General features: G+C 34.6%; 4 protein-coding genes across 6 annotated transcripts; 1 reads left to right on the plus strand and 3 right to left on the minus strand.

Moving 5' to 3' along the window:
* The first annotated feature begins 2,303 nt into the window (after nt 1–2,303).
* LOC129807166 (solute carrier family 17 member 9) lies at nt 2,304–12,654 on the plus strand. 2 transcript variants are annotated; one of them, XR_008752245.1, is made up of 4 exons: nt 2,304–2,485; nt 2,570–2,957; nt 6,960–7,907; nt 7,999–12,654. XR_008752245.1 is itself a non-coding variant. In XM_055856253.1 (3 exons), exons 1-3 carry the CDS (start codon nt 2,421–2,423, stop codon nt 7,803–7,805), a joined length of 1,299 nt encoding a protein of 432 aa, XP_055712228.1. In that variant the 5' UTR covers nt 2,304–2,420; the 3' UTR covers nt 7,806–12,654. The 2 variants fall into 2 exon arrangements, 1 of the variants encoding a protein (XP_055712228.1); XM_055856253.1 differs by having other exon boundaries at nt 6,960–12,654.
* LOC129807167 (calcium and integrin-binding protein 1-like) lies at nt 12,435–13,481 on the minus strand. Of its 2 annotated transcripts, XM_055856256.1 has the most exons (4): nt 13,286–13,473; nt 13,189–13,223; nt 12,674–13,123; nt 12,435–12,598 (listed from the first exon to the last, which is right to left on the minus strand). In XM_055856256.1, exons 1-4 carry the CDS (start codon nt 13,334–13,336, stop codon nt 12,577–12,579), a joined length of 558 nt encoding a protein of 185 aa, XP_055712231.1. In that variant the 5' UTR covers nt 13,337–13,473; the 3' UTR covers nt 12,435–12,576. The 2 variants fall into 2 exon arrangements, with proteins under 2 accessions (XP_055712231.1, XP_055712230.1); XM_055856255.1 differs by having other exon boundaries at nt 12,435–13,223; nt 13,286–13,481.
* A 3,198-nt stretch (nt 13,482–16,679) lies between these two features.
* Nucleotides 16,680–19,153, minus strand: LOC129807168 (zinc finger protein 260-like). The gene is made up of 2 exons (XM_055856257.1): nt 18,933–19,153; nt 16,680–18,862 (listed from the first exon to the last, which is right to left on the minus strand). The coding sequence occupies exons 1-2, from the start codon at nt 19,007–19,009 to the stop codon at nt 16,942–16,944; spliced, it is 1,998 nt and encodes a 665-aa protein (XP_055712232.1). The 5' UTR covers nt 19,010–19,153; the 3' UTR covers nt 16,680–16,941.
* Nucleotides 19,154–22,117: 2,964 nt separating this feature from the next.
* On the minus strand, nt 22,118–23,716 carry LOC129807169 (uncharacterized). Its single transcript, XM_055856258.1, has 2 exons — nt 22,856–23,716; nt 22,118–22,792 (listed from the first exon to the last, which is right to left on the minus strand). The coding sequence occupies exons 1-2, from the start codon at nt 23,497–23,499 to the stop codon at nt 22,315–22,317; spliced, it is 1,122 nt and encodes a 373-aa protein (XP_055712233.1). The 5' UTR covers nt 23,500–23,716; the 3' UTR covers nt 22,118–22,314.
* Between the last annotated feature and the right edge of the window lie 694 nt (nt 23,717–24,410).

Here is a 24,410-nt window from a genome sequence, read left to right on the forward strand (position 1 = left end):
CCATGATTTTCTTTTAAAAAATGGAAGAAACGAAAAGCATCTAGAATCGGGATCATTTGCTCTAACGTAAGGTCAATGATGAAGCGTAAAATAAAGCCAGAATAATCTGCAGTTTGAGATTCAATATTTAATCCAACGCCAACGCATCGAAAACTCTTTGGATTCGGGTTCCCGGGAATATGCGCATTTTTGGGACCGAAGAAAATCGCGCGAAATGGCATTATGCACCCAGAAAATTTGCATACACGCAGGAGGTTTTTCTCGAATAAAGCTGCCTACACACTAGGCAAATTATTGCAATAATAACATTTCAAGGTGACATTGAAATGAAACTTCAATATTGAAGAGAATATTGAAATAAATATTTCAATATTCGCCTACACTCTGAACAAATTGACTTTAATATTAAAATTTCAATATTACAACTTACTAAAATACCATTCTAATCAGAAATTCAGTTCCTCTCAAACATCGAAAAACTCTTGGAATTAGCATGTTTATGAACAGGAAGACATCTCAGAATATCATTGTAGACAGAACCAGAGATTCCGCTGTATATCCTGCTCAATTCTTTCCAGAAAACCATCTTTGTCAGGAGTTCTCCCTTATTTCCTCCAGAAAATCTCAGATCCTCTGAGATTTTGTTGTATCTTTTGACAAATACACCTGGAATACTCATGTTGGTTAGAAGATTTCTCCTGGTACCTCCAGGAAATCACAGATCTTCTGGGATCTACGGAATCAAGAGAAATCTTCTGACGAACTTGAGTTTTCTGGACGTAACTGACAAAAGAATCCCAGAAAGATCTGTGATTTCTGGAGAAACCAGGAGAAATCTTCTGGCCATCTTGAGTATTCCCGGCGTACTTGACAAAATACAGAAGAAAATCCCAGAAGATCTGTAATTTCTGGAGGAACCAGGAGAAATCTTCTAACTCGGGTATTTTAGGTGTTTTTGACAAAATACAGAAGAAAATCCCATAAGATCTCAAAATTCCTCGAGGAACCAGGAGACATCTTCTGACCAACATGAGTATTTTGGGTGTACTTGGTAAGATACAGAAGAAAATCCCAGAAGATCTGTGATTTCCTAGAGAAACCAGGAGAAATCTTCAGACCAACTTGAGTATTCTGGACATATTTGATAAAATACACAACAAAATCCCAGAAGATCTATGATTTCCTGGAGGAATCAACAGAAATATTCAGACCAACTTGAGTATTCTGGGTGTATTCGACCAAGTGCACAACAAAATTCGAGAGGAACTGTGATTTCCTGGAGGAAGCAGGTGAGAAATGCTAACTAAGCTGGGTTCTTGAGAAGATTTGACAAAATGTACAACGAAATTCAAAGAATCTGGGACTTTCTGGAGGGAACAGGAACAGATGTATCCTGACTTGGATTTTGTTGGATGTATTTTCATTCATGAACAAGAAAATCCCAGCAGTTCTATGATGTTCTGAACGAAGAAGATTCCTGACCATTAAAAAATATTGAAGGAAATATCAAATCAATTTGATATTTAGAATTTCTTTAAAATTTTATTTCTATGTGACTTTGAAAATTTTTATTGACATTATTTGGCTTATGGCCTCTCTACACACTAAAGAAATTTATGTCCATATTGAAGAGTTTTTTCCTACAGAAGTGTAGGGAATTTGCTTCAATATGGACATAAATTTCTCTAGTGTGTAGAGGCCATTAGTGAGTAGCCATTTAAAATAATGAAATAAGAATAAAATATTGAAAAAAGAATCTCCATATTTAAACAAATATTGCAATAATCGCCTACACACTGGACAATTTTCTTCAATATTGAAACTTTTATGTCAATAAATCTTTTCAATGTGAAGGCAATCCTTATCATTGTTAATATTGGATATTGAAAAGAATATTGCAATAAATGTTGTCTAGTTAATAGGCAGCTTAAATTATTATTTGCGATGTAGAATTATTCTTGGTTATTTATTTTAATGACAAAATTCATTTTAAAATGCTCTCTTCAAAAGACATTAAAAACCATTTCATTTATTTTGTTGATTATTGATTTGTTAATTTAACAAAATTTTTCTTTTAAGTGAATATAGTACAATCTTTTTTCTAGGAAACGTGATTTTTTTGTTTATGAACAAGGAGAATATTTATTGAGAAATACATAATTTAGCCTTTTGTTAAAGAAAATCGCTTATAAATTCTTAATTATTTTAATAATTTTTCGTTTGTTTATTTTCTTCTGCTTAACGTATCTTATTTAAATTTTAGCGGGAAATCCGCTCCGCAGAATTTTCTAAGAAACGCTTGGGGGCGCTGCACAGCTTCTGCGTGTCACCGGGTACTGTCATCAATGGACGTGGATCCCCAAAATAGAGATACCCTGTTTATTTAATATTTCTACCAAATAATGTGTGGTGTGTGAGTTATGGAAGAGAGACTCAAGTATTCCCTGTTGCGAGATGCGACTGACAATCAAAATATCTGGTCCAGGTAAGAAATCTGGGTTGTTTCTTTTAGGGATTCCCTCCAGTCCTGCTAAATCTCGGACACGTAATGTTTTATTTGGTGTCACAGGCAGGACAAAAGATTGTGGTTCTGCACACTGATTCTGGGCACCACCACCCTCTATTCCACACGCACCACGATGCCCCTTCTGGTGCCAGCTGTGGCCAGTGAGAGGAAGTGGAACAAGACAGATTCTGGCACTATTCTCAGTTCCTTCTTCTGGGGCTACACTCTGACCCAAGTCCTCGGAGGCTATTTCAGTGATCGCATTGGAGGACAGAGAGTGATTCTGGCTGCTGCCATTGGCTGGTCTCTGATCACTTTCTGGATGCCCAACATCATCCTCATGGCGCCAAAATCTCTCTCCTGGGGAATTCCCTTCATTGTAGTCATCAGGATCATCAATGGGGCCTGCCAGGGAGTTCACTTTCCCAGTATGATCAGCATTACTAGTCAGGTAAGTGGATACTGCCGGATATTATTTTACCCGCTATATCCTTCGCTTTCCGGAAAAAAGATCTCTAATTCCATCCTGGACCAAAAGCTAATGAGGAAAAATTGCACTTTCCGTAATAATAAAAGCAATAAAAGCAATCATCATAAAAATCGTAAAATAATTAAGTAATATGAATTTTCTAGGCAAAATGGAAATTTTCGCACATGCCATGCCAAAATGCAATATTGCATTCGTGGCAATTAGATTAGAATTATCTTTGAATTAAATGAAATGATAAGAGTTTACAAATTCTTCGTGGCACTTCTCCCATATGAGGAACTTCTCAGAAATTATTTTAGCAACATGGAAAAATTATTTTACCTGGAAAATGTTACAGTATTTGTACAGTTTGATGATAATTAAATTTAAACAAACAGTTCAGTCATTGAGTAAAAATATTCTAAATATTGGTTTGATTGGGTTAAATTAAAATTGTTTGACTGAGATGAACAATCTAACTTTACCTAATTTGAAATATTTCTATTGAAATATTTAAATATTTAATATTTAATTTTTATTGAAATATCACAATTGTTTTGGTGGTTATGATGGTACATTTGCAAATGTTAAATGTCAGTGGCAGAAAGTTGATGACGTTAGATCTACCCCCATCTCCTCCCACGGCTAAATCGAAACACCCCAAATTTTATTTTCTTAATTATTCAGTTCCTATGCCATGGATCAGTCTCAAATTTTAGCATGTTTGTGGATGGGCCTAACAGATTTCCATTAACTCTTTAAGGACGATTTGACATCGGTGTCCCATAAAGAAAATAATTTTTCCAGACTACCTAAAGTTATGTTTTTTTCTTATGTTTATACGTAATTGCAAAGTACAAAAGAGGTTGAATGAATTTAGGATATTTTTTACAAGTCTCCAGCTATTTGCTATAAAGTAAATATTTAAGCTTAAAAATGACGAATTTTTAAATTCTCATATTGAAAAATTATTTTAAATATTTTTTATACTTCCTATTTTTTTAAGCAAAACCGTTTTGGAAAAAAATTACAATACTCATACATAATATTTTTCATTAGACTGAAAATTATTATTCATTGGTATAGTCAAAAAAATTTCTTAAATATTTGGGCTATTTTTGTTCTTATTGCTCGTAGAGGTAAAATAGGTGTGATTATGAAGAAATCACACCTAAAATGCACCGAATCAGACTCTGTTGGATTTTCCAAAGTCAGATATAAGACGTTACATCGATTTTGTATATCAGTTAAATTTTTATTGTTGATTTTCAGTCCGCAAAAAGTGTCTCGTCGTTAAAGGGTTAAAAAAAAACCGATATCCTCCGACTCCCTGATCCGAGCTACAACGAGTCAAAATAGTAGTGCAAAAGCGAATAAAAGCGCACCTAGGAATAATGCGATTTTAAATATTTAGAAATTAAATGTGGGATTTGCGACACTTTCAGTGTCAAGTATATCCAGACAAAGGAATAGGTCGTCTTAAGGCCTCTACACACTAGGATCAATTTCTTTTCAAAAAAATGCCGTTTTTAAAGAAAGTTTCCCCTTTCTTTGTAGGCAGAAATGTCAGATTTTTTTTTAAAAAAGGGAATTTTTTCGATAGCGAAACATGTCACGCGAACTAATCTAGAATTTTGAGGATGAGCGTATCCAACAAGTTTGAAGAGATTAATTTGAAAATTTAAGAATGATTTATTTTACAAATATATGCAATTTGCAATTGTTAGTTTTCATACTTATTGGCAACGAGAGGTGTTTTCTTATTCTGGTGATCTAGAAATATGACAAAATCACAAAATCTGCAAGGAAGCAGAATTTCGAAAATTCACAATTTTTGATCAAATATATCGTCAGTTAAATTCAGCATTTGTCGTAACTTCCTTTTGAAAACTTTTCAGGAGACGAAATTTTCAGTTCAGCTTTATTTTCCTTAAAAATGGACCCCGAATGTAATACTTTTGAGTCAAAATAATTAAAGTGGCACTAATAAACTCGAGAAAATGTTTATAAAATGATTTAAAAGCTGATATATAGAGATATATGTCAGATAAAACACAATAAGCTTTTATCGTAACTTCCATCGTTTATAAAGCCGTAACTTCCAATGTATGGAGATCTTGGGAGTTATGACAATTTTCTAAAATGTATTATATTAATTTGAATTATTCCAGTGATAATAAGAGCTTTTATTTCACTAAATTAGTCAATTATACTGTTATCTCTGTCCCTAAGTTTTTATTTCATAAATTTTATTGAAATAATTTTGTGTGCCGTGTCGCGTTTTTTTTTTAATTAATGACAGATGAGCAGGGATTTTTCTTACTTTTTTTCTCACAGATATTGAATTGAAATGACTCAATGTTCCATTATTCGAACTGTCTTTGGATATTTAGAAGAGTTTGTGAACGTTTTAATGAGAAATATTACATTTTTGCTGCAAATTAGAAGCCACGCAAACGAACAAAAGAAACGCTGATTACTGAAAATTTTGTATGGAAATTTGTCGTAACTTCCCCAAAAATGGAAGTTACGACAAATTCTGATAAATTTTTATTAATTAATGGCACTTACGATAATTTTTGTTTAAAATAATTTTTAATGGGCTTATAAAAGTTTATTTTTCTCAAGTGCGTTTAATAAACAAAATTACGTCGATTTTAAATATGTATAAATCTCAAAATAGCAAAAATGAAGTTACGACAAATGCTGATTTAACTGACGATATCTTAGCTCTGGAATTAAATGGCTTCCTACAAAAAATATCTTAGATATGAATATCCTTATAGTTAGTAATCATCCGCAAAAATCGGATTTTTTCGATAGTCCAAAAAAAGTTTTTTTTCCATGGGTACCTAGAGTTCCAAAGGAGACGCAAGAGTCAAGAATTCGGGATCTTGGTTTTCGGGATTTTGGCCCTTTCGAAATTTTGGCATTCGGGATTGTGACTGCGGGCCCTAAATCGCCTTGGAGTGCATAATGGGCTCAAATGAGTGACCACAAGCATCCGCAGACATCGATAAGGATTAAGCTCAAACATAAACAAGTTCTAATCTTAATTTACTTATAAGTTTTGGGCACAATCACATTGACAGTAAAATGCTCACCGTATTTCGTTAATTTACGCATTTTCATTGCAATTCTTACGCAAATTTTGCTTTACCGTATTGCCTTATCTTACACTCGGTGGCACTAACGTGAAAATAATATAAGAAAATTGAAGAAATAAAGCGAAAATTCTAGAAACGGTGTGTAAAAAAACTGTAAGAGAAATTAATCGTACATTTTTTTCTCACAGTTTATCCGAATTTTCGTTCTCTTTCTTCAATTTTCTTGTATTATTTTCATCTAGTGCCATCGAGTATGAGATAAGATAATACGGTAATGCAAAATTTGCGTAAGAATTGCAATGAAAATGCGTAAATTAACGAAATACGGTGAGGCTACGGCGTGCATTTTATTGTCAATGTGATTTTGCCCTTATCTGGATTTTTTAAAGTTTGACTTGAATCGATCTGAAAGGAGCAAAATTCTGTAGATTATTATGCTTTATAAAGAGTGCCAAAAATTTTCCTACCAAGACTGGGTCTGATCCTACAAGATCCAGGTTGAATTATACGGGCTTCAGACCTGAGGCTTAGCCACTAAGCTTAAATCCTCTAATTCCTTATCAAGCAAGATTTTTGAGGATATTGTTGCTCCTGATTGGATACTAAGGGCAAATTATTCATTAGATTTTGAGAAATCAACAAAATTGTTTGTTATTTAGATTTTTGGAGCTTTCGGAAACTGGGCTAAACCTCCAGTCTGAAGCCGGTATTAGGGACCATAAAATTTGAGATTGTAAAAAAATCAACTGCCTATAAAATTTGTTTAATGAATTATTATCAAATGCAACTTTTGCATGGACGGTGCGAGGCTAATTCAAATTTCCGGAAGCTTTAAGAATAATTCCTTGCATTCCTCGTGCGTTTGCTTTTCTCGTAGAATCTCTGCGCAACCGAGAGAGCCAGTTTCTTCAGCATGCTGACATGCGGCTCAGCCCTTGGTACTCTGCTCACGGGAATCCTGGGCTCACTGATCCTAGACTACTTCGGTTGGCCTTCAGTGTTCCGGGTGATTGGATTCCTGGGTCTAGCCTGGACTCTCTTTCTGCGCTACTATACCATGTCTTCGGACAAGAGTCGCGTGGTGAATGTACAGTGCCCAAAATTAACTCATCACGATGCTGCAGTTCCTTGGTTACGCTTCCTACGGCATTCATCGCTGTGGGCATGCGTAATAGCTCACGCGTGTGAGATGAACTGCTTCTTTGTGCTGCTCTCTTGGCTCCCGACCTACTTCCACGATTCCTTTCCTACAGCCAAGGGTTGGGTTGTCAACATGATTCCCTGGCTGGCTCTGCCGCCCTGCACTGTGCTGGGAAAAATGCTGACAGACTGGCTTGTGGCTCGAAATTGGTCTCTTACGTCCGTCCGGAAGATCGTTCAGAGCTGCTGCTTTGCGAGTCAGAATCTTGCCCTTGCTGTCATGTGTCAAGCCACGGATTTTGGAACAGCTCTCGTCTGCATGACAGTCGTCATAGGAGGCTCTGGTTTTCACAATAATGGCGTCACGGTTAATCCGCAGGACCTGTCCCCAACCTACTCGGGCAGTGTATTTGGCCTCATGAATACCATGGGGGCTGTGCCTGGATTCCTGGGTGTCTATCTGGCTGGATACATCCTTGAGCTTACACAGAGCTGGACGGTGGTCTTCACCACTTCCATTGCCATCAACTTCTTTGGCTGGATCGTGTTTACGCTGTTCGGGTCGGCCGATGTGATTCAATAGCATTCCTCCTACTGTGGAGATTTTTACTGATTGGAACACACTCAGGCGGCTCTGGATGACCACATGAGTAGAACTGTTGCCAAATCAAAACCCATTCCCAGGGTAAGTCTTGAGACCAGTGTTTGAAAATCGAATTTATGGGAGTTTTTAGGGGTGCCTAAACTGAATAAGAAATATACTTGCCCTTGCATAGGGCTTGAAACTGAGATAGAAGAGGGAAAAAATTGAAAAATTGACTGAAAGAGCATTCAGACAAGATCATACCTTATTCTCTTGATTACTTAGATTAGTTTTAAAATTTGTTCAAAGATGTGACTTCTGAAATGTAGGACATTTTCTGACTTCTGAGTTCTATAGGACTTTTGAAATTCAAAACGCATGATTATTGTTAGATCTTGAAGGAAAAATTAGGTTTCCAGAAAAAATTTGTAAAATTATTTTATTAACCTTAAGGCTTTCCTACATAAACCTGGTTCTTTTGGTTCTAGAATGCCTTACGGATTTCAAAGGCTACAAAACGTAAATTTTGTAATTTGCAAATAATCCTTGAAAAGTGTTCATGTTCTAGGTTTTAGTAGAAGAAAAATACCTCAATGCCCAGGGACAGATATTACCTAGAACCAGTAGGGCAATTCTGTAATGATATGACAATGTCATATGACAAATTTTCGTGATAAATTCGAGAACAGGACAACTTTAAAGGCCAGTGAGTACCGAATGGTCATTATCATTACTGATTTTCAATGAATTTTTCCAAATTTTCCATATAAAAATTTTAAAATTTGTCATATGACATTGTCATACTGTTACAGAATTCCCCTATGGAATGAATACTTATTTCTTTAAAGATAAGAAACTTTTCACTAAACTGAATGATAATTATTCATTAAAAAAAACTTGACCTGGATTTTTGTTTAGTTTTTGCGAAATACAGGACCCTATGAACCCTTGAACCTAATTTCTTAATCGAGATTCACTCCAATAAAATAAATTGAGTAAAACAGGGAAATCGGGTTATTTGTACAATAACATGGTGAATGTAAAATTTTAAATTTCAACCTTCACTGAGAGAAATCCGAAAAAGTTAAAATAACATTCCGGAAATGTTTATTTTACTCTGCAGTATTGATCCGAAATCTGTGTAAATACTATGCTTTTTAGGTGTATTAGGGGTTAAAGTTACTCTTTTTCATGTTAATTTTACCCTTAAAAAGGTGTAAAATTAACATTAAAAAATGTTTATATATTTTTACACCTAAAAAGTGTTAAAGTTATGAGGAAAAAAAGATAATCGCACCCTCTTTTTTTCTCAGTGTTGTAATTTCGAACAAATCAAGGTAGAACTCGGACAACGTCAGAATTTGAAAATAATGAATTAAAGTAAATAAAAAACAATAAATTAGAATTAATCAAATAATCAATTTAATAATCAAATCAAAGTTCAAGCTACTAAACTGATTTATCCGAAAATCCGTTCTCCGAAATTTCAAATTTTATCCTGGGATTTTCTTTTTCTAAAGTCTCCGGCAAAACTTTTAGATCAGGAAAATTTCATAAGATCAAAATGCAGATCCCTTTCTTTCTTAAAAGTTTAGGATATGCCTATCCTACTCTTTAGCACTATTCTTCTTCTTCTTTTGAACATCACGCCAAATTATTACAGTTCAATTAATTATCAAGACACTAAATAATTACTGACGTTACACTAAAATTTTGTTATTTTTGAAATATTCAAAATGAATTTAAATTTATGACTATAAGTGAAAGTCATATTCTAAATATTTTTTTTGTCCCAACAGAGCATCACTATTGACGCATTCTGAGTAAAAATACAGACCTTTTGCGACTAGTACTGTACTTTTTCGATGTAAGGCAATTTCTTTAACATTTCTAAATTAAAATTTTTTAAACATACTAAAAAAAGTAAAAAAAGCTGAAAAATTCAAGTTTTCAGGAGTGGTTCTATTTTATTCGCCGCCACTGTATCTATAACCGGTTTTAAAGGCTATACAGTACACTCTCGCTCAATCGGCTCTTTTTCAATCGGGCGACAAATTTTGTTGACAATTTTCACATTTAATTATGAAGCTAATTTGCTCAAATTCGCTGTAGTTCTTTCTATTTTATCGTGATTCTTTATAATTGAGCGCTTTTTGTGGAATTTATAAAGGCTTTGACACCCAAATTTATCGATAAACCGGATGACATTTCGCCCCAAATGCCTATTTGAGAGAGAGTCTACTGTATCTAGGCGGACATTATTTCGTCCATTTTCAAAAATACCGTTGAATAATTTCTAATCATTTCTAAATACGTGAAAACTGAAAACGGATTGAAAGAATTAGGCATGAATTATGAATTGTCTCCAATTGGGAGCTCATAAAATAATTTTGAAATGTACCTAAATGTATACGCAAATGTTTTTCTTATGAACAGTTGACGCTGAAAATAGGCTGAAAAATTGTCGCCAAAAATTCCAAAAGCCTCTCCTGTCGGTATGCAATTTTTCTGTGGCATTTTCTTAGAAAGCGGAACTCCCTGTAACGATTTTTCAAGGTCAAAGGTTAAAAAGGCTCTGAAGAGCTTATTTCTCAACCGAATGTTACCATGTTTGGGCTCGTTGGAAAGGCCTTGGAATTTCTCACAAGACTGAACTGATCTCAATCGGTTCTGAACCGGTAATGAACCGATTAAAAACCGATAAATAATTTTTGTCCGAAAAATCAATTTTATTACTTCTAAGCCATTTTGGGCGATCTTGGGGGTAAATTCTCTAATTTTCGTGAGTATACACGGTAAAAACTTTTGGACACTGACCAAAACATTGGAACAAATTTTCCTTGGAACAATTTTTTTTTGGAATCAATTTCTACCTAGAGAAATTTGTTTGTTCCAAAAAGTTTTCTTTACAGTTTTGCTACGAAATATAGTTACAATTCTGTTAGAGTTTTCTTTTGGAACCGTTTTGATACAGTGGAATGTCTACAAATTTGAGTTGATTTCGTTTTATACAAATTTGTTCCTTATGGCTCTGGCACACCTTTTAGATCAGGAAAATTTCATAAAGTTGAAATTGGAATCCCTTTCTTTCTCACACGTTTTTCATATGTCCATCTCATTCTTTCGCACTCTTCTTCTTCTTTTAAACATCACAACAAATTCAATTTAGCTCGATCAAATTTTATGTGCGAAAAAATGAGATAGACATAATGCAAAACGTGTGAGAAAGAAAAGAACGTGAATTTTGATTTCATGAAATTTTCTTGAACTAAAAGGTGTGCCGGAGCTATTAAAGTTGGAATAGATTTTGTTGCACTCGGCTGTTTTGTTTCCTCTGTCAGGAACAAATTGGTACATTTTCTTTATAACAACATTATTCCTACATCTGTAACATATTTGATCCAAAAATTTTCGGTGTCCGTGGACGAGATAATTTTTTGAACGAAATTGTTACTCATATGGGGGATCTTTTTTTCCCATTGTCGGGAACAAATTTGTGTCAAAGATTTCATCTTACAGTTAAGGCATATACTTCAGTCGAGATGGATTTCGGTGACGAAAGTTCATAGGGAACATCAAATAAAAATCAACTTCAAACAAAATTGTAACTATTCGTAACAAAAGTGTAAAGGAAACTTTTTGGAACAAACAAATATCTTCTCTAGGTACAAATCGATTCCAAAAGAAAAATGTTCCAAGGAAAACTTGGTCCAATATTTTGGTCAGTGTCCAAAAGTTTTTACCGTGTTATAGAATCTAAATCACGAATTCGAGCATTTCGGAAAGCCTGGGACTCCTGGGACGCTTTGCCATAATTTTTTTCTCCAAAATCGTTTAGAGGTTTTGAAATATTGGAAACTTCATGAAATCTTTTATTTTTCGATGAATTTCATTAAAATTCTAGATTCTAGATTTAAAATTCCTACAACACTGTGTCGTATAAATACGAATTTAATGCCGTTTGAAAAATGGTTTTGTTTCTGTATTTTTTTTTTAGTGTAGCCAGGCTAGGGCCGCTAGGGCTGACATTTTTTTAAAATTAGGTTTTCCTATATTCAAAGTAAACACAGACAATTCCGAAAAAGTTAAAATAACATTCCGGAAATGTTAATTTTACCCTGCATTATTGATCCAAAATCGATGTAAATATTACCCTTTTTAAGTGTATTGGGGTTAAAGTTACCTTTTTCATGTTAATTTTAGCCTTAAAAAGTGTTAAAATGATGAGGAAAAAGTCAATCGCACCCTCTTTTTTTTCTTAGTGAATGAATAAATGCCTTTCAAGTCAATTCAGATTGATCATGGAAACAGGTTTATTGAAAGGAAAGCGTTTATCAAAATAATTTTAAATATATTTAACTTTGAATTAATTCGACAAGAACCTTATGACGGTTGCTCAAGAAATGCTCTTAAAGATGAGGAAATTAGAATTAAATGGGAATTGTCTCCCAAAACTTGAAAGACTCACCTTGAATGGGAAATTTCTCGAGAATTGTGCTCAGTGGAATTGTTCAGCTGTTGGAGATGTGATCCAAATTACAAGAGATACCCAAGAACTATGTTAGATGTTAATAAGTCAATTAACAGTTCCCAAAAAAAAAGAATGTTGTGAAAGTAAAATAAATTCACTTTTCTATTGTGAGAATGTGTTTATTCAATGGCAAAGGCCAAAAAGAAATAAAACATCGAGTATGGAAGATATTCGAGAGACAGTGTTAATTGTTGTAATAAATATATATTGTAAAAATCACTAGAGTCTGATGAATGGTGACTACAGACGAATACGGAATGAGCTGTAAATAGGTTAAATCAAAATTAGATAGTCCAATAAAGGCAATTTATGACCAATTTTTTGGTGTTGCAATTACTTGGAGAAATCGGAGGATTTGTCGATAATGTGTTCGAATTCGGCAAACGAAAGGGCTCCATCATCATCGAGATCCGCTTCGTCCAGGATGGTCTGAATCAGGAGTTTGACATCGTTGTCCGTGAGGGTATTGCCCTCGCCGATGAGTCTCTCGATGACCTGGCGAAGATCACTCACTCCCAGCATGTCGTCTCCGTCAAAATCGAAGATCCGGAAAGCATGTTCTGCCTTCACAGTCTTCGGGGCTGCATCACTAAACACTGACATCATGTCCAGGAAGTCCTCGAATGTGCAGTCTCCATCGCTACTTGAACTAAAAACCTTACAGATCCTGTCCCCAAAGGGATTAACTCTCAGTTCAGGATACTGCAGGATCTTGTGCATCGACAATTTGGCATTCTTATTGTGTCCCACTTTCTCCGGAGCCAGGGCTTTAAACTTCTTGTGAGCACTGCAAAAAATCCCCAAAAAGCTAAATAAACATTTCTTACCTTGCCGTCGTACCCAGGAACTCACCATAAAATTTCCTTTTTCGTGAAGAAAGTGAGATCCTGAAAGAAAAATCGAATCATGAAGTTTCACTTCCGGAAAGGTGTGTCTGCTTTCAAATCACCTCGTAATCTTGCAGTTCCTCCTCTGTAAACTGACTCTTGGTCTGTCCCATTGATTCCACACACTTTTCTTTGGCTCCTGGTGAGATTCTTATACTGAGATTCACTTTCTATCACCACAAAATATCGTTTCTTTATCACATCTAAAAATCCAAAATAATCTGACATGAAAATGTCAATGTTTGTAAACAAAAAGTCTGTGAATGGAGTGTGCGAGGCTCAGCTGACTATTCGCACTGGCATGCAAGTGTCAGATTGGCGCTATTTTAAATGGGAACACTGCAGAAAACTGTTCCCAATTTTATTGGTAACCACGAAAAATTTAAATTTTTACACTCAGCCCGGCCGTCCCGGCATTATGCACTTCGGGATTATGCACCTGGCGGGATTATGCACATTTGCACATACATACCAATTATGCATTAGTTGCTTACAATGGGGAGTTAATGTAAAAAATCCTTTTAGAAATACTTATCGTCAGTTAAATCAGCATTTGTCGTAACCTTATTTTTGCGATTTTGGGATTATATGCATATTTGGAATCGGCGTAATTTTCTTTATTGAACGCGTTTGAGAAAAAGAAACTTTTATAAGACCAATAAAAATTATTTTAACCCTCTAACGGTGTTTTTTTTTAATATGCAAAAAAAGTTCTAAAACAATGTTTTCTAGGATAATTATGATCCAATAAAGTCGAAAAAACCATCCATTCTTCATTATCTCTTTTAGTTTAGGCGCTAGGTGAGAAAACATAAAATTTTTTTGAAACTCTTTTTGCTTCTAAAATTCACATTTTTAGTTTTTTCAAAATTTTTAAATAAAATATACAAAGTAGAATGACATATCTTTCAGTAAAAAATAAATTTATTTTAGTCAGATAACTTTAAATCGGTATTTTTATGGAAATTGGAAATGAGTTTTTTTGCACAAATATTTTTTGTTGCTTTTTCTCTGACTTGTCACACAAAACTGGGAATAGCAATAAAACGAAGAGTCAAAATGAGTTCAAACTTTCAAGAGATGTTTATAAGACTATTACCGAGAACACTATAGCACTTTTAAATAAATAAAACCTTTATTGTCGCTGTAAATGTGATTTTTGTGAAGACCGCCTGGAGGCGGTCTTACCCGTTAGAGGGTTAAACAAAAGTTATCGTAAGTGCCCTTAATTAATAAAAAAAATATATCAGAATTTGTCGTAACTTCCATTTTTGGTGAAATTACGACAAATTTCCATACAAATTTTCTCTATCTAATCAGCATTTGCCGTAACTTCTTTTGCTCATTTGCGTGGCTTGTAATTTGCAACAAAATTGTAATATTTCTCAATAAAACGTTCACAAACTCTTCCAAATATCCGAAGACAGTGCGAATATATTATAATTACATTATATATTATAATAATACATATATTATTTTGTAACGCGGGAAGTTTGAAGACACACTATGCTTATTTTTCAGAATAAAACTTTAATTTATTAAAGAACTCTGGCCAAAAAGTACTTTTTGCCTATGCATTTTTTTTTAAACAGTTGAATTTTTTCTGAGTGCTTTTTGTCAAAAGAAATCTCCTGCGGTTATGCAAATTTTCTCGATCCATAATGCCATTTCGTACGTTTTTTTCGATCCCTAAAATGTCCGTAATCCTGGGACTTAATGTAAACATAGGAGAAAAATTACAATTTCAAAGGTGCCCACTCCCTCCTAAGTACGATAAAATAGTTTCAGAAGTTGAAAATATACTAATTGCACTCAAATTTATAAAATAAATATATTAGCTGTTAAACGTTAAACGAGAAAGTAGCATTTTAGACTTATAGGGTGGAATAACCGGCTATCGCCATGTTTAGGAAAAAATTAAATTCATTTAATCATAACTTTTGAATCCTTGTTACAAGATAAGTCAATTTTGACACAAAGTTACTTAGATGTATTGGCTCTAGATACGTGAAAACAATAATCCTAGAACATAACGCTGGACTACTTAAAAAACTGATTTTTATTAATAATGCAAAAATAACCATTTCGTCGCCACTTTTTACCACTTTTCGCCAGTTTTGTAAAATTTGTAACCACTTCTCGCCACCCACTTGAAAAGAACCACACTCGGTTATTTTAGGCAATGCTATGAAAAGAATACATTCACCATTTCTCTTTCCTTGTGATCACTTTATTATTACTCACTTTAAATGATTTTCTTCACTTTTATTTGAGAAATCAAATTATGGGGCTTTTGCAGAAAGTAAACAATGCAGATTTGACAACTGAGAATGTACGAAGTGAAGTTAGCGTCGCCTATTGAAAAGATATGGCGACAGGTGGTAAAATCAATTCCAGAATATTACCACTTCTCGCCATGTCTCATTTTTATACAAAAATAATATAAAATGAAATATTAATTGACTAAATACAAATTTTATGTATTCCACAAGTGCAATTAAATATTCAATAGACAAATTATTTACCCAAATAGGTATTTTTGGCCGGATGAAAATTTGACGACACTTAGTACATTTGGTAAGAGATGTTGGATTCTATGCACTTGATTAAAAGATTGCACTAAAAAGTGATCAAAATCGTGAATCCAAAACGAATAATTATTATTTTTCGATTCTATGCGTAGAAGCAGAAACAATACAAAAAAATTGCGACTCATTTATTTCATGAATTGCGAAAAATAGCGATTTCAATGTAAGTGTCGACAAGTGGGGCACTGGCGAGAACTGGTGATTCCACCCTAATAGTCTTATTTAGAGCCGACTAAATGCATTTATGCAACTTTGCCTACCTTTGTAGGTAATTCATATCAAATTCTTTTAATCCGTTTTCACTTAAGGTGGAACTCCCTGTACATAAATCCATTAGGATAGATTCGATTTTTTGGGAGAATTTCGACAACTCAATGTCAGTCTAATTCGGCGATTTTTTAGTTAGATAATCTTCTGTATTTTGTGCTTCTATGAAAGATAGGGGCAAAAATAGCCCAAAAATTTAAGTAATTTTTCTGACAATACCAATGAATAATATTTTTCGCTTTAATGAAAACGTATGAGATATTACGTATAAGTATTGTAGTTTTTATTGCCAAAAGGGTTTTTCTTAAAAAAAATTGGAAGTATAAAAAATAAATAAAAACAATTATAAATTTGAGAATTTAAAAATTCGCTATTTTTGAGCTTAAATATTTACTGCATATCAAATACCTAGAGACTTGCAAAAAAATGTTCTATATTCCTTCAACCTTCTACTTTACAATTAATGTGCAAACATAAGAAAAAAATAACTTTGGGTAGTCAGGAAAAATTATTTTCTTTATGGGACACCGGTGTTCCAATCGTCCTTAAAGGGTTAAAGGCAGACCCGACAGACCACACCCCCCTAATTGAGAAAAAGGAATTCCGAATATTCCTGAAGTTTATTTCAAATTCAAAATTTTGCTTACAAAATTCAGGGAAGCAGAGTTAGATGAAAAAGACAGCGTTTTTGCATATTTTTACTAAGTTGATCAGCAAAAATGCTAACCGGTCAGCAGTTTTCGATCAACAATTGTTAACCAAATATATGGAAATGACACTGTTTCAGGGGTGTCGTTTCAAGATTAGCAGAATTCAGGTGAAAATACATAATTTTTGGTGATCTCTGGAAAGTTCGTCCTTTTTTAAAGTTTCATGTTATCTGAGCATTTTAGGGAGTGCTTAGCACAAGTTCTCCTATCGTGGAACTTTTTTAGACAATTGGCGCATTCGTAGGGGGTTTCTCCTGTATGAATTCTCACATGCAACTTCCGAGTGTAAGAAGTAGTAAACTTTTTGGCACAAAACTCGCATTCATACAATTTCTCGCCTCCACGATGAAGATGAATGTGATGCTTAAGAGATTTCATATCTTTGTAAGTTTTTGCGCATATTTCACAAATGTATGGTCTGGTATTGATATGAGTTACTTCATGCTCTGCCAAGGAATCTAAGGATGAAAATTGCTCAGGACATGAGCGACAGGTATACTTCACGAGATTGTGAGATTTGAGGTGTTCGTAGTAGACAAGTCTGTGCTCCAGTGAGGCATTGCAGTATTGGCAAATGCAGATTCTGTCCTGATCTTTGCGTGGAATTGAGTGGACCAGCCACAAATGGTCCCTTGGTGACTTAGTAAAGGATGTTTTATTGCAGTATTCACAGGAATATGTCGTACGGTTTGCATCGTGAATAGGTTCATGTCGCTGTAGCTTTCCCCTTGTGGAAAATTTCTTGCCACAGCCGGAACATTGATATGGATTTTTTTTTAAGTGGACTTGTGTCATGTGCTGATTTAAGGAGTTTCTGGTGTGAAATATCTTATAACACAGCATACAGCTGAATATTCCACGTTTGACCGGTCTTCTGCGTCTCACGCGCTTCTCTTTGTGTACCCTTTTGACCTTTTCTGGTTTCTCTGGTGTCGTTTTTCTGATTTTCTTTGAGTTGTTCTTTAAAATTTTTGATCCGGAAGATCCGGAAGCTGTTGACGTGGAAGGTTTCACATTCACTGCTATTGAATTTGCCTCGTTTGTTTCGGAACTGGGCACCGGTGTCGGAACTAATTGCAATTCAGCAAAATCATCCGTCGCAATGATTTCCTGCATCTCCACAATCTCTTCCTTTACCTCATTTTGTGGATGGGAATTTCGCCGATAGGTAATAGTATATCTGTGTTCTTTTAGCGGTTTATTGTATTCGATCATTTGCGGAAGCGCGACTAGGCTAATTTTTGTCTCTTCAAGAGATTGAGACTTTTCATGGGTAACTAGATTTTCTGAAAATTTCTCTCCAATCATTTCAGGATCATTGAAATCGTGACCAAAATCTATCATTTCTGTTCTGACTTCAAACAACTTTTCGCAATCATTTCTGTCTTTTTTACTCAATTGCTCAGTTTTGGGATCTTTTAGGGAATTTTCTTGCAACTCTTCCATTCCCTCCCATACAAATGGTTCATTTTCATGCAAAGGATCTACTTGAGTCTCAAAATTGCTAATCTGTGACCCATAACCCTTTTCTAAACGCAGAGTTTTACCTGTTGAACGCATTTGCTCAACTAAAAACTGGTTATAAGCATTCTGATAGAGATTCTTAAACTCCCAAAGATCATCGACTTTCTGTTTGCAGCCAGTGCAAATAAATCTCAGCCAATTGTCTATTTTTGCCTTAGAACTCCTACAGTAAGTTATTTCATTGAGCTTTTTCTGAAGAAAGTTATACTCCGGAGAGTAAATATCCAAGAGATCCTGAGAAGCCTTGCATATTTGACATTTTATCACTGTTTCTTCAGCATCAGCTTGAAACTCTTCAAGCCCTTCAAGCACAAGCTCTGGTTCCTGTTTAATAATCTCTGGGATCTCTGACAAAGAAGACTCACTGAATTCAATGGGAAGAGCTCCCTTCCTCAGGAAAGTTTTCCATTTACAAGATTTGCGTGTCTTTAAAATATCTTCTGGTCTGAAATGCAAATCGCATATAAAGATATTTGCTGTATTGAGATGATTGAGATCTATATCTAGTCTCTGTAGCCAAATTTTTCGTTGGTCTTCATTTTGGGGTAAGCTAAAATAAAAAAAATGCAAAATAACAATATTTTAATTTAGAAAAAAGGTCGCAAATTTTGTGAGCTCACCTGTGAAAGGATGGTGGTTTTCCAGTGGTCTTCTTCGGTTTATTTTCAGATTTACAACTTTTAACTGCACACCTCATTTTCGTATGAATATTAATTTGCTAAATGGCAAAATCGAGATTTCCTTAGATTTTTCACTAAAAGCAGAGATAATCGCACAGAATCTTCTTGAGAAAACACAAAACACCACACAAATGCAAGCAAATCAGCTGTTCAAGTACTACAAAATATGATAGAGGCCGCTACTGTTACAAAATTGTATTGCACATTTGCAATAGAAACAGCAAAGCACGATTCCTATCGTAATTTTCAGGACACGAAACGATTATTTCAACACACTTGTCCGGAAAGTGCACAAACCAATCTGGTAAAGTAAATCGGAGATTAGAGTTACTATAGGCTAGGGCTCTACCACTGTCTTGTTCTTTAATCACCAACCTTTAAAAATGAGAACATGAAAATTCTAATAAACCTGCACTGATTCCTCCCACATCGGGAAAAAGGGGAGTCTTCACATACCAGGGAAATAGTACAAGAAAATCTGGTGAGAAGAGACCGAAAAAATTTTTCAAGTCTTTTCTCAGAGCCCGTCGTGTTCTTGAGGTTCCACTTCCACCTAGTGGTCTGCATTAATTAAACTAATAGGATTAATAATTTCCAGTTGCAAATGCTACAAATAAAGTTTCCCATAATTTCGATTTTACTTCAATTTCATTAATTTTTAAACGTGATTAGAATTTTTAATTTATTTTAAATATTTAAATTTCTTTTTTTTTATTACACTTTCATGTACAACACTCTTAAGAAAGTTTAGACAAGATTACTAATGAAAGGAGTTGATCGATACAACTGGTGTAATGATGCAACTGCTGCATGCATGAGTCAAACCATTTCGTGTCTGACACAAGGGGGCCCAGGCCTAGCGTTGAGCCATGAATTAAGACCTATCTTTAGGCACTTTTTTAGGCTTCATCGGAAAGATCTGTTTGGTAGGCCCGAATTAAGGACTTGATTATCCTTATAGCTTCTGCCGTTTGTATAATATTCGGAAGTGAAATTAGGAAGTGTGATTGACAGTTTCATTCGTCCGCCATTGATGTACTTGGCAAAATATTTGGCAAGGGGTATTTTGCATGGGAACTTCTTAAAAGTATGGAAGATAGGGGTTAATTCAGGAATCCACGCTTATCTGATCAGACGGGTTCGTTCACCCATACTTTAAATTTTTAAAATTTTCCGTTGATCACTTTATTTAACTTTTTTAACGTTCACTGTTTTTTAATATATCGACGGCTCCATTCCATACTATTCTAAGTTGACTTAAAACTATATTATTCCGAGAGATATGTTGTTCCTGGGACCGAGATCTACAACTGTCTCTTGATTTACTTATCTATGAAGTTTTTATGCTTACTTTTTCTTTTTTTATGCTTAATGCTTTGCACTTATTCCAAGCTCCCTACCATCATCATATTCCCTATTTTTGTGATCTTGCGTTCTTCTCTTTGCTGAGCTGTTTTGTCTGTGATTAGAATGTTCCCATTCTCTTTGCGATCATTTTTTTTTTCAACTTCTCCCACATGTTTAAAGGCTTCCTCTGGTTTTGCCCACAAAGATTTTTCTTCCGCTCTTAATGACTTTCTGCTCCCTTTCTTTTCCAATATCATCTGGTTGTCCTTACATTAAAAAATTTGCAATACTTTTTGCCGGTGGGCCTTTTTCTGCTTGCTTTTTTATGAATTTAAATTTTAATTCTCTTACTGATTTTCTCACTGAATATAATTTTCTTGTAAAATTTATATTTAAATTTAATTATTCTACTTTTAACTTAAATTTCGACACTCAATTTATATGATATAGAACTAATTTTTATCAATTTCATAATTTTCTCTCTGATTCAATATGGACTTATCGTCGCGATCTTTTTTCGGACACCGGCCTTCGTTGCCGGAATCTTTAATCTATTTTATACAAATTCTTTCCAAATTTTATGCATAAACCAAATTTTAAAAGGGACAGGGGGAGTTTCGATCGAAAGCATAAGATTTTTTTAATTCTAAATATACTTGACATTTAATGTCAATCAAAAAGTAAAAAAGAAAAAATAAATTAAATAAAATTATTTTGCTAAAATTAGGGGTGTTCCACCTCACCCGCACTTTTTTTGAGTGCCTCAAAATGCTACTTTTTTTTAAATCTAATTTTTCTAAGTGAGTATTTTCATCTAGAGAGTTTTCAAATGACAAACCAGTGGTGAGATTTGTCTTTCTCTCGCATTAAAAACGTGTACGCAATATTGAATATAAAAAAGGTGCTCAATCTCTCCTAGAAATACTATTAATATAATGAAAGATTTAAAAATGATTTGCGACCGACTGGATTGCTTGGATTGTTCTGTATGATGACTCCATGAATATCCAAATGATCAAAATATATAATTTTTTTAAATTTTGTATGCGATAGATGCAAAACTCTTGTTCATAGGGTGCCAGAAACAATTTTCTCATTATGAAAAGTTTTAATTTCATTTAAAAAAAAGTACTCTTCTACGATTATCTTTGTAATAGACAATATGATCGTATTAGCAAAAAATTGATTATTTAAAAATAAATATTTCTTATTTATTTGAAGTTTATTAGCTGAAGAAAAACAAATAGAGATATATTTTTTTTTTAAATTTGCGAGTAGATTTAATTAATCTGCAAAATTATTCGATCCTTATTTTTCTATTACAAATGTTTCATAAATCTGAATTGTCAACACTTGTTCAGCCGGGAAAAAGTATATGCTCTGGTAATTTGATTTGGCTTACCTTAAAATATCTCGGTTCCTTGATAAATCCATCACTAGGGAACTATCAATTGGGACAGTTTATTAATATTTCTCTACACTACTGTATGTATATTGTGCCAAAATGAATACTATCTTCAATAAAATCTTCACTTTTATTTCACCTTTCCACCAATCGCGAGGCCCTGCTTTCCACATGCGTTTTTTTCACAGTGACAGTGACAGATCAACTCACCCAACCCAACCCGCCTTTTTCCCTCCATTTTTCGCGCGCCACACAGTGGCCGATTTCCACAACACTAATTTTTTAAATAAATAAACCAATATTTTTTATCAATATTTTTTATTCAATGGAAAAATTCACAAGTTTTTTTCAATTTCTTAGAAACTATATATTTAAAAAAATACTTTAATTCACTTTTCAGAAAATGTACACATTTCTCTTTAGCGATTTCTCACTCAATTTAAATGACTTCAAAATATAATCTCAAAAGTAGAAGCGTTCTTTAAACGCTGCAAAATAAAAGAGAGTCTTTTAAAGGAAAATATTCGTACTGCAAAATTGTACTCAGAAAGGAAAAAAAAACTCAAAATTTTAAAGGGATGTGATTACTGGGAATCGGGTGTTGTAGGCCAGATTGTCTTGTTCCAGATACTGCTGAACAGCAGGATAGGGACTGTTGTGGAGGCTTCCGACTAGCCACAGTAGTTCTATAGTGACTTCTTCTTGCTTTGTGGATTCTATTAAGCTATTGATGACATCTGAAAGCTTTTTCTGCCCTGTGAATTGTTCAATGAAAGCTTTAGCAGCATCTTCCTGAACAGAAGTGCAATTGCCCAAAATCCTGATGGAATACAGCACAAAACCCAGAGCAATGTCTCTCGTTGGAGCTTTCGGGGGATGGTTTGTGAGATATTCTGTGCAGAATGTGACAACTTTCGCAAGAGCTGTCAAGTCTGATAGATGGAAATTCTTTCCGGTAAGGTATCTATAGAGCAATTGGATACCTCCCAGAGTTTCTGGGTTCTTTTCCTCAATAACAGCATTTACAATGATTTTATTGTCAGAATCACTGAAATCGGGAGAAATTTGTAAATTTAACTAAATATTTTTCTCAGTGTACAAACCCTTTTACCTCAAAATTTGCTCTTCATGAGACACAATCAGCTCCAGACAATTCAGGGATTCATTTTTGATGTTATCATCAAAATCATTTTGCACCACAGATATAAGTTCCCTGACAATCTCCTGGGACATGAGAATTTTTAGGGGTTTCCCGCCACCGGAAACTAGATTGCAGAGCACCCAGAGACAGAGTCTGGCCAGGTGTTTATTGGAACTCTTAACGTAAGCCAGGAGATAGCTACCAGCCATCAGAGCTACCTTTTCACAGCAGAAATCATCACCCAGAGACAAATTGCAGAGGCATTCTGTGGCCCAGAGTCTCAGATCTGCATCCTGCCCTGTGAATTCCTTAATGACCACATTTATAGCCCCTGGAATTCTAATGAATGTCGAGATATTCTCTGAATTGCGCATAAAGGCCTTGCTGAGGCGGATTAAATCATTGGAAGTGGCTCGCTTTCGCCTCTTTATGCGAGCTGCAAGACCCTGGACATCTTTCTGCGTGATATTGTTGGACATCACGTCCACAATCTCACCAAGACCACACCTCACAGTATCCAGGTCACTGTTGCGACTATTTGTCCGGGAATCCTGGATATCCCTCCGGATGAATTCCCGGATTCGTGCATCGATGGGAGAAGGATCAACAGACATAACCTCACTCTCTGACTTGTCCTTTTGGATGCCCACAAAGCTCCTGAAATAGCTGTTGATTCCTGACAAAAATACCAAGGGTGCTTACTTGAAAGTGCTCCAATCTGTGATGTAAACTTCCCGAGAGCTAAATTAAGCGATTGCAGGTGAAAAAGTGCAAAAATAGCAGATACGAGCCGTCACAACAGAGTGAGAAAAACAAAACTGAGAAAAAAAGCGTCAAGGTCGCGGCCAACGATATATCCGATATATCGGAATATCGGCGGGAATATCGAAAACTCAACTTTGTATTTTTTTTGTCCGTTAATACTAAAAATAGACATACAATTTATTTCTTTTTAACTTTAATTCTTTTTTACTATTTACCTATATAATATATGAACATAGGTATGTCAGACATTCCTCAATTTATACATTTTGTACAGATCTATAAATATTCCACATTAGATTTACGCTATATTGACATTTGCTTCTGTAACAGTTTTTTTTTGGTTACGAACTACACATTTTTCTTTCTTTTTCTTTTTCTTTTGTTAAACTCTCATTCACAAAAATTCGTCAGCTAACTTGCATACACATATAATTCATGCAGATCCCTCTAATTGCATTTTTGATTCTTCTGATATCAATTAATCTAGACGAGGCAATGAATTACAGAGATTTTAAAACGTTGGACGCCGAAGGAGAGATCCATTATTCAAATTTAGTAGAGAGATTTTGTTTTAATACACGCGGCCATCGCCGTCTTAGGGCCTCAACAGACCTGAGGATTAGCCGAGAGACGGCTTAGCGTTATTTTATTAGAAATAATCGTCAAACTATACATTTCTATCATTTTCCACTAAGTCGTCTCTCGGCTTAAGTCGTAAGTTTGTCTAGGGCATTAGCGTCAAGATCAATTTTCAAGACAA

The sequence above is a fragment of the Phlebotomus papatasi genome, chromosome 3 (assembly GCF_024763615.1).
Source record: "Phlebotomus papatasi isolate M1 chromosome 3, Ppap_2.1, whole genome shotgun sequence".
In the NCBI taxonomy this organism is placed as follows: domain Eukaryota; kingdom Metazoa; phylum Arthropoda; class Insecta; order Diptera; family Psychodidae; genus Phlebotomus; species Phlebotomus papatasi.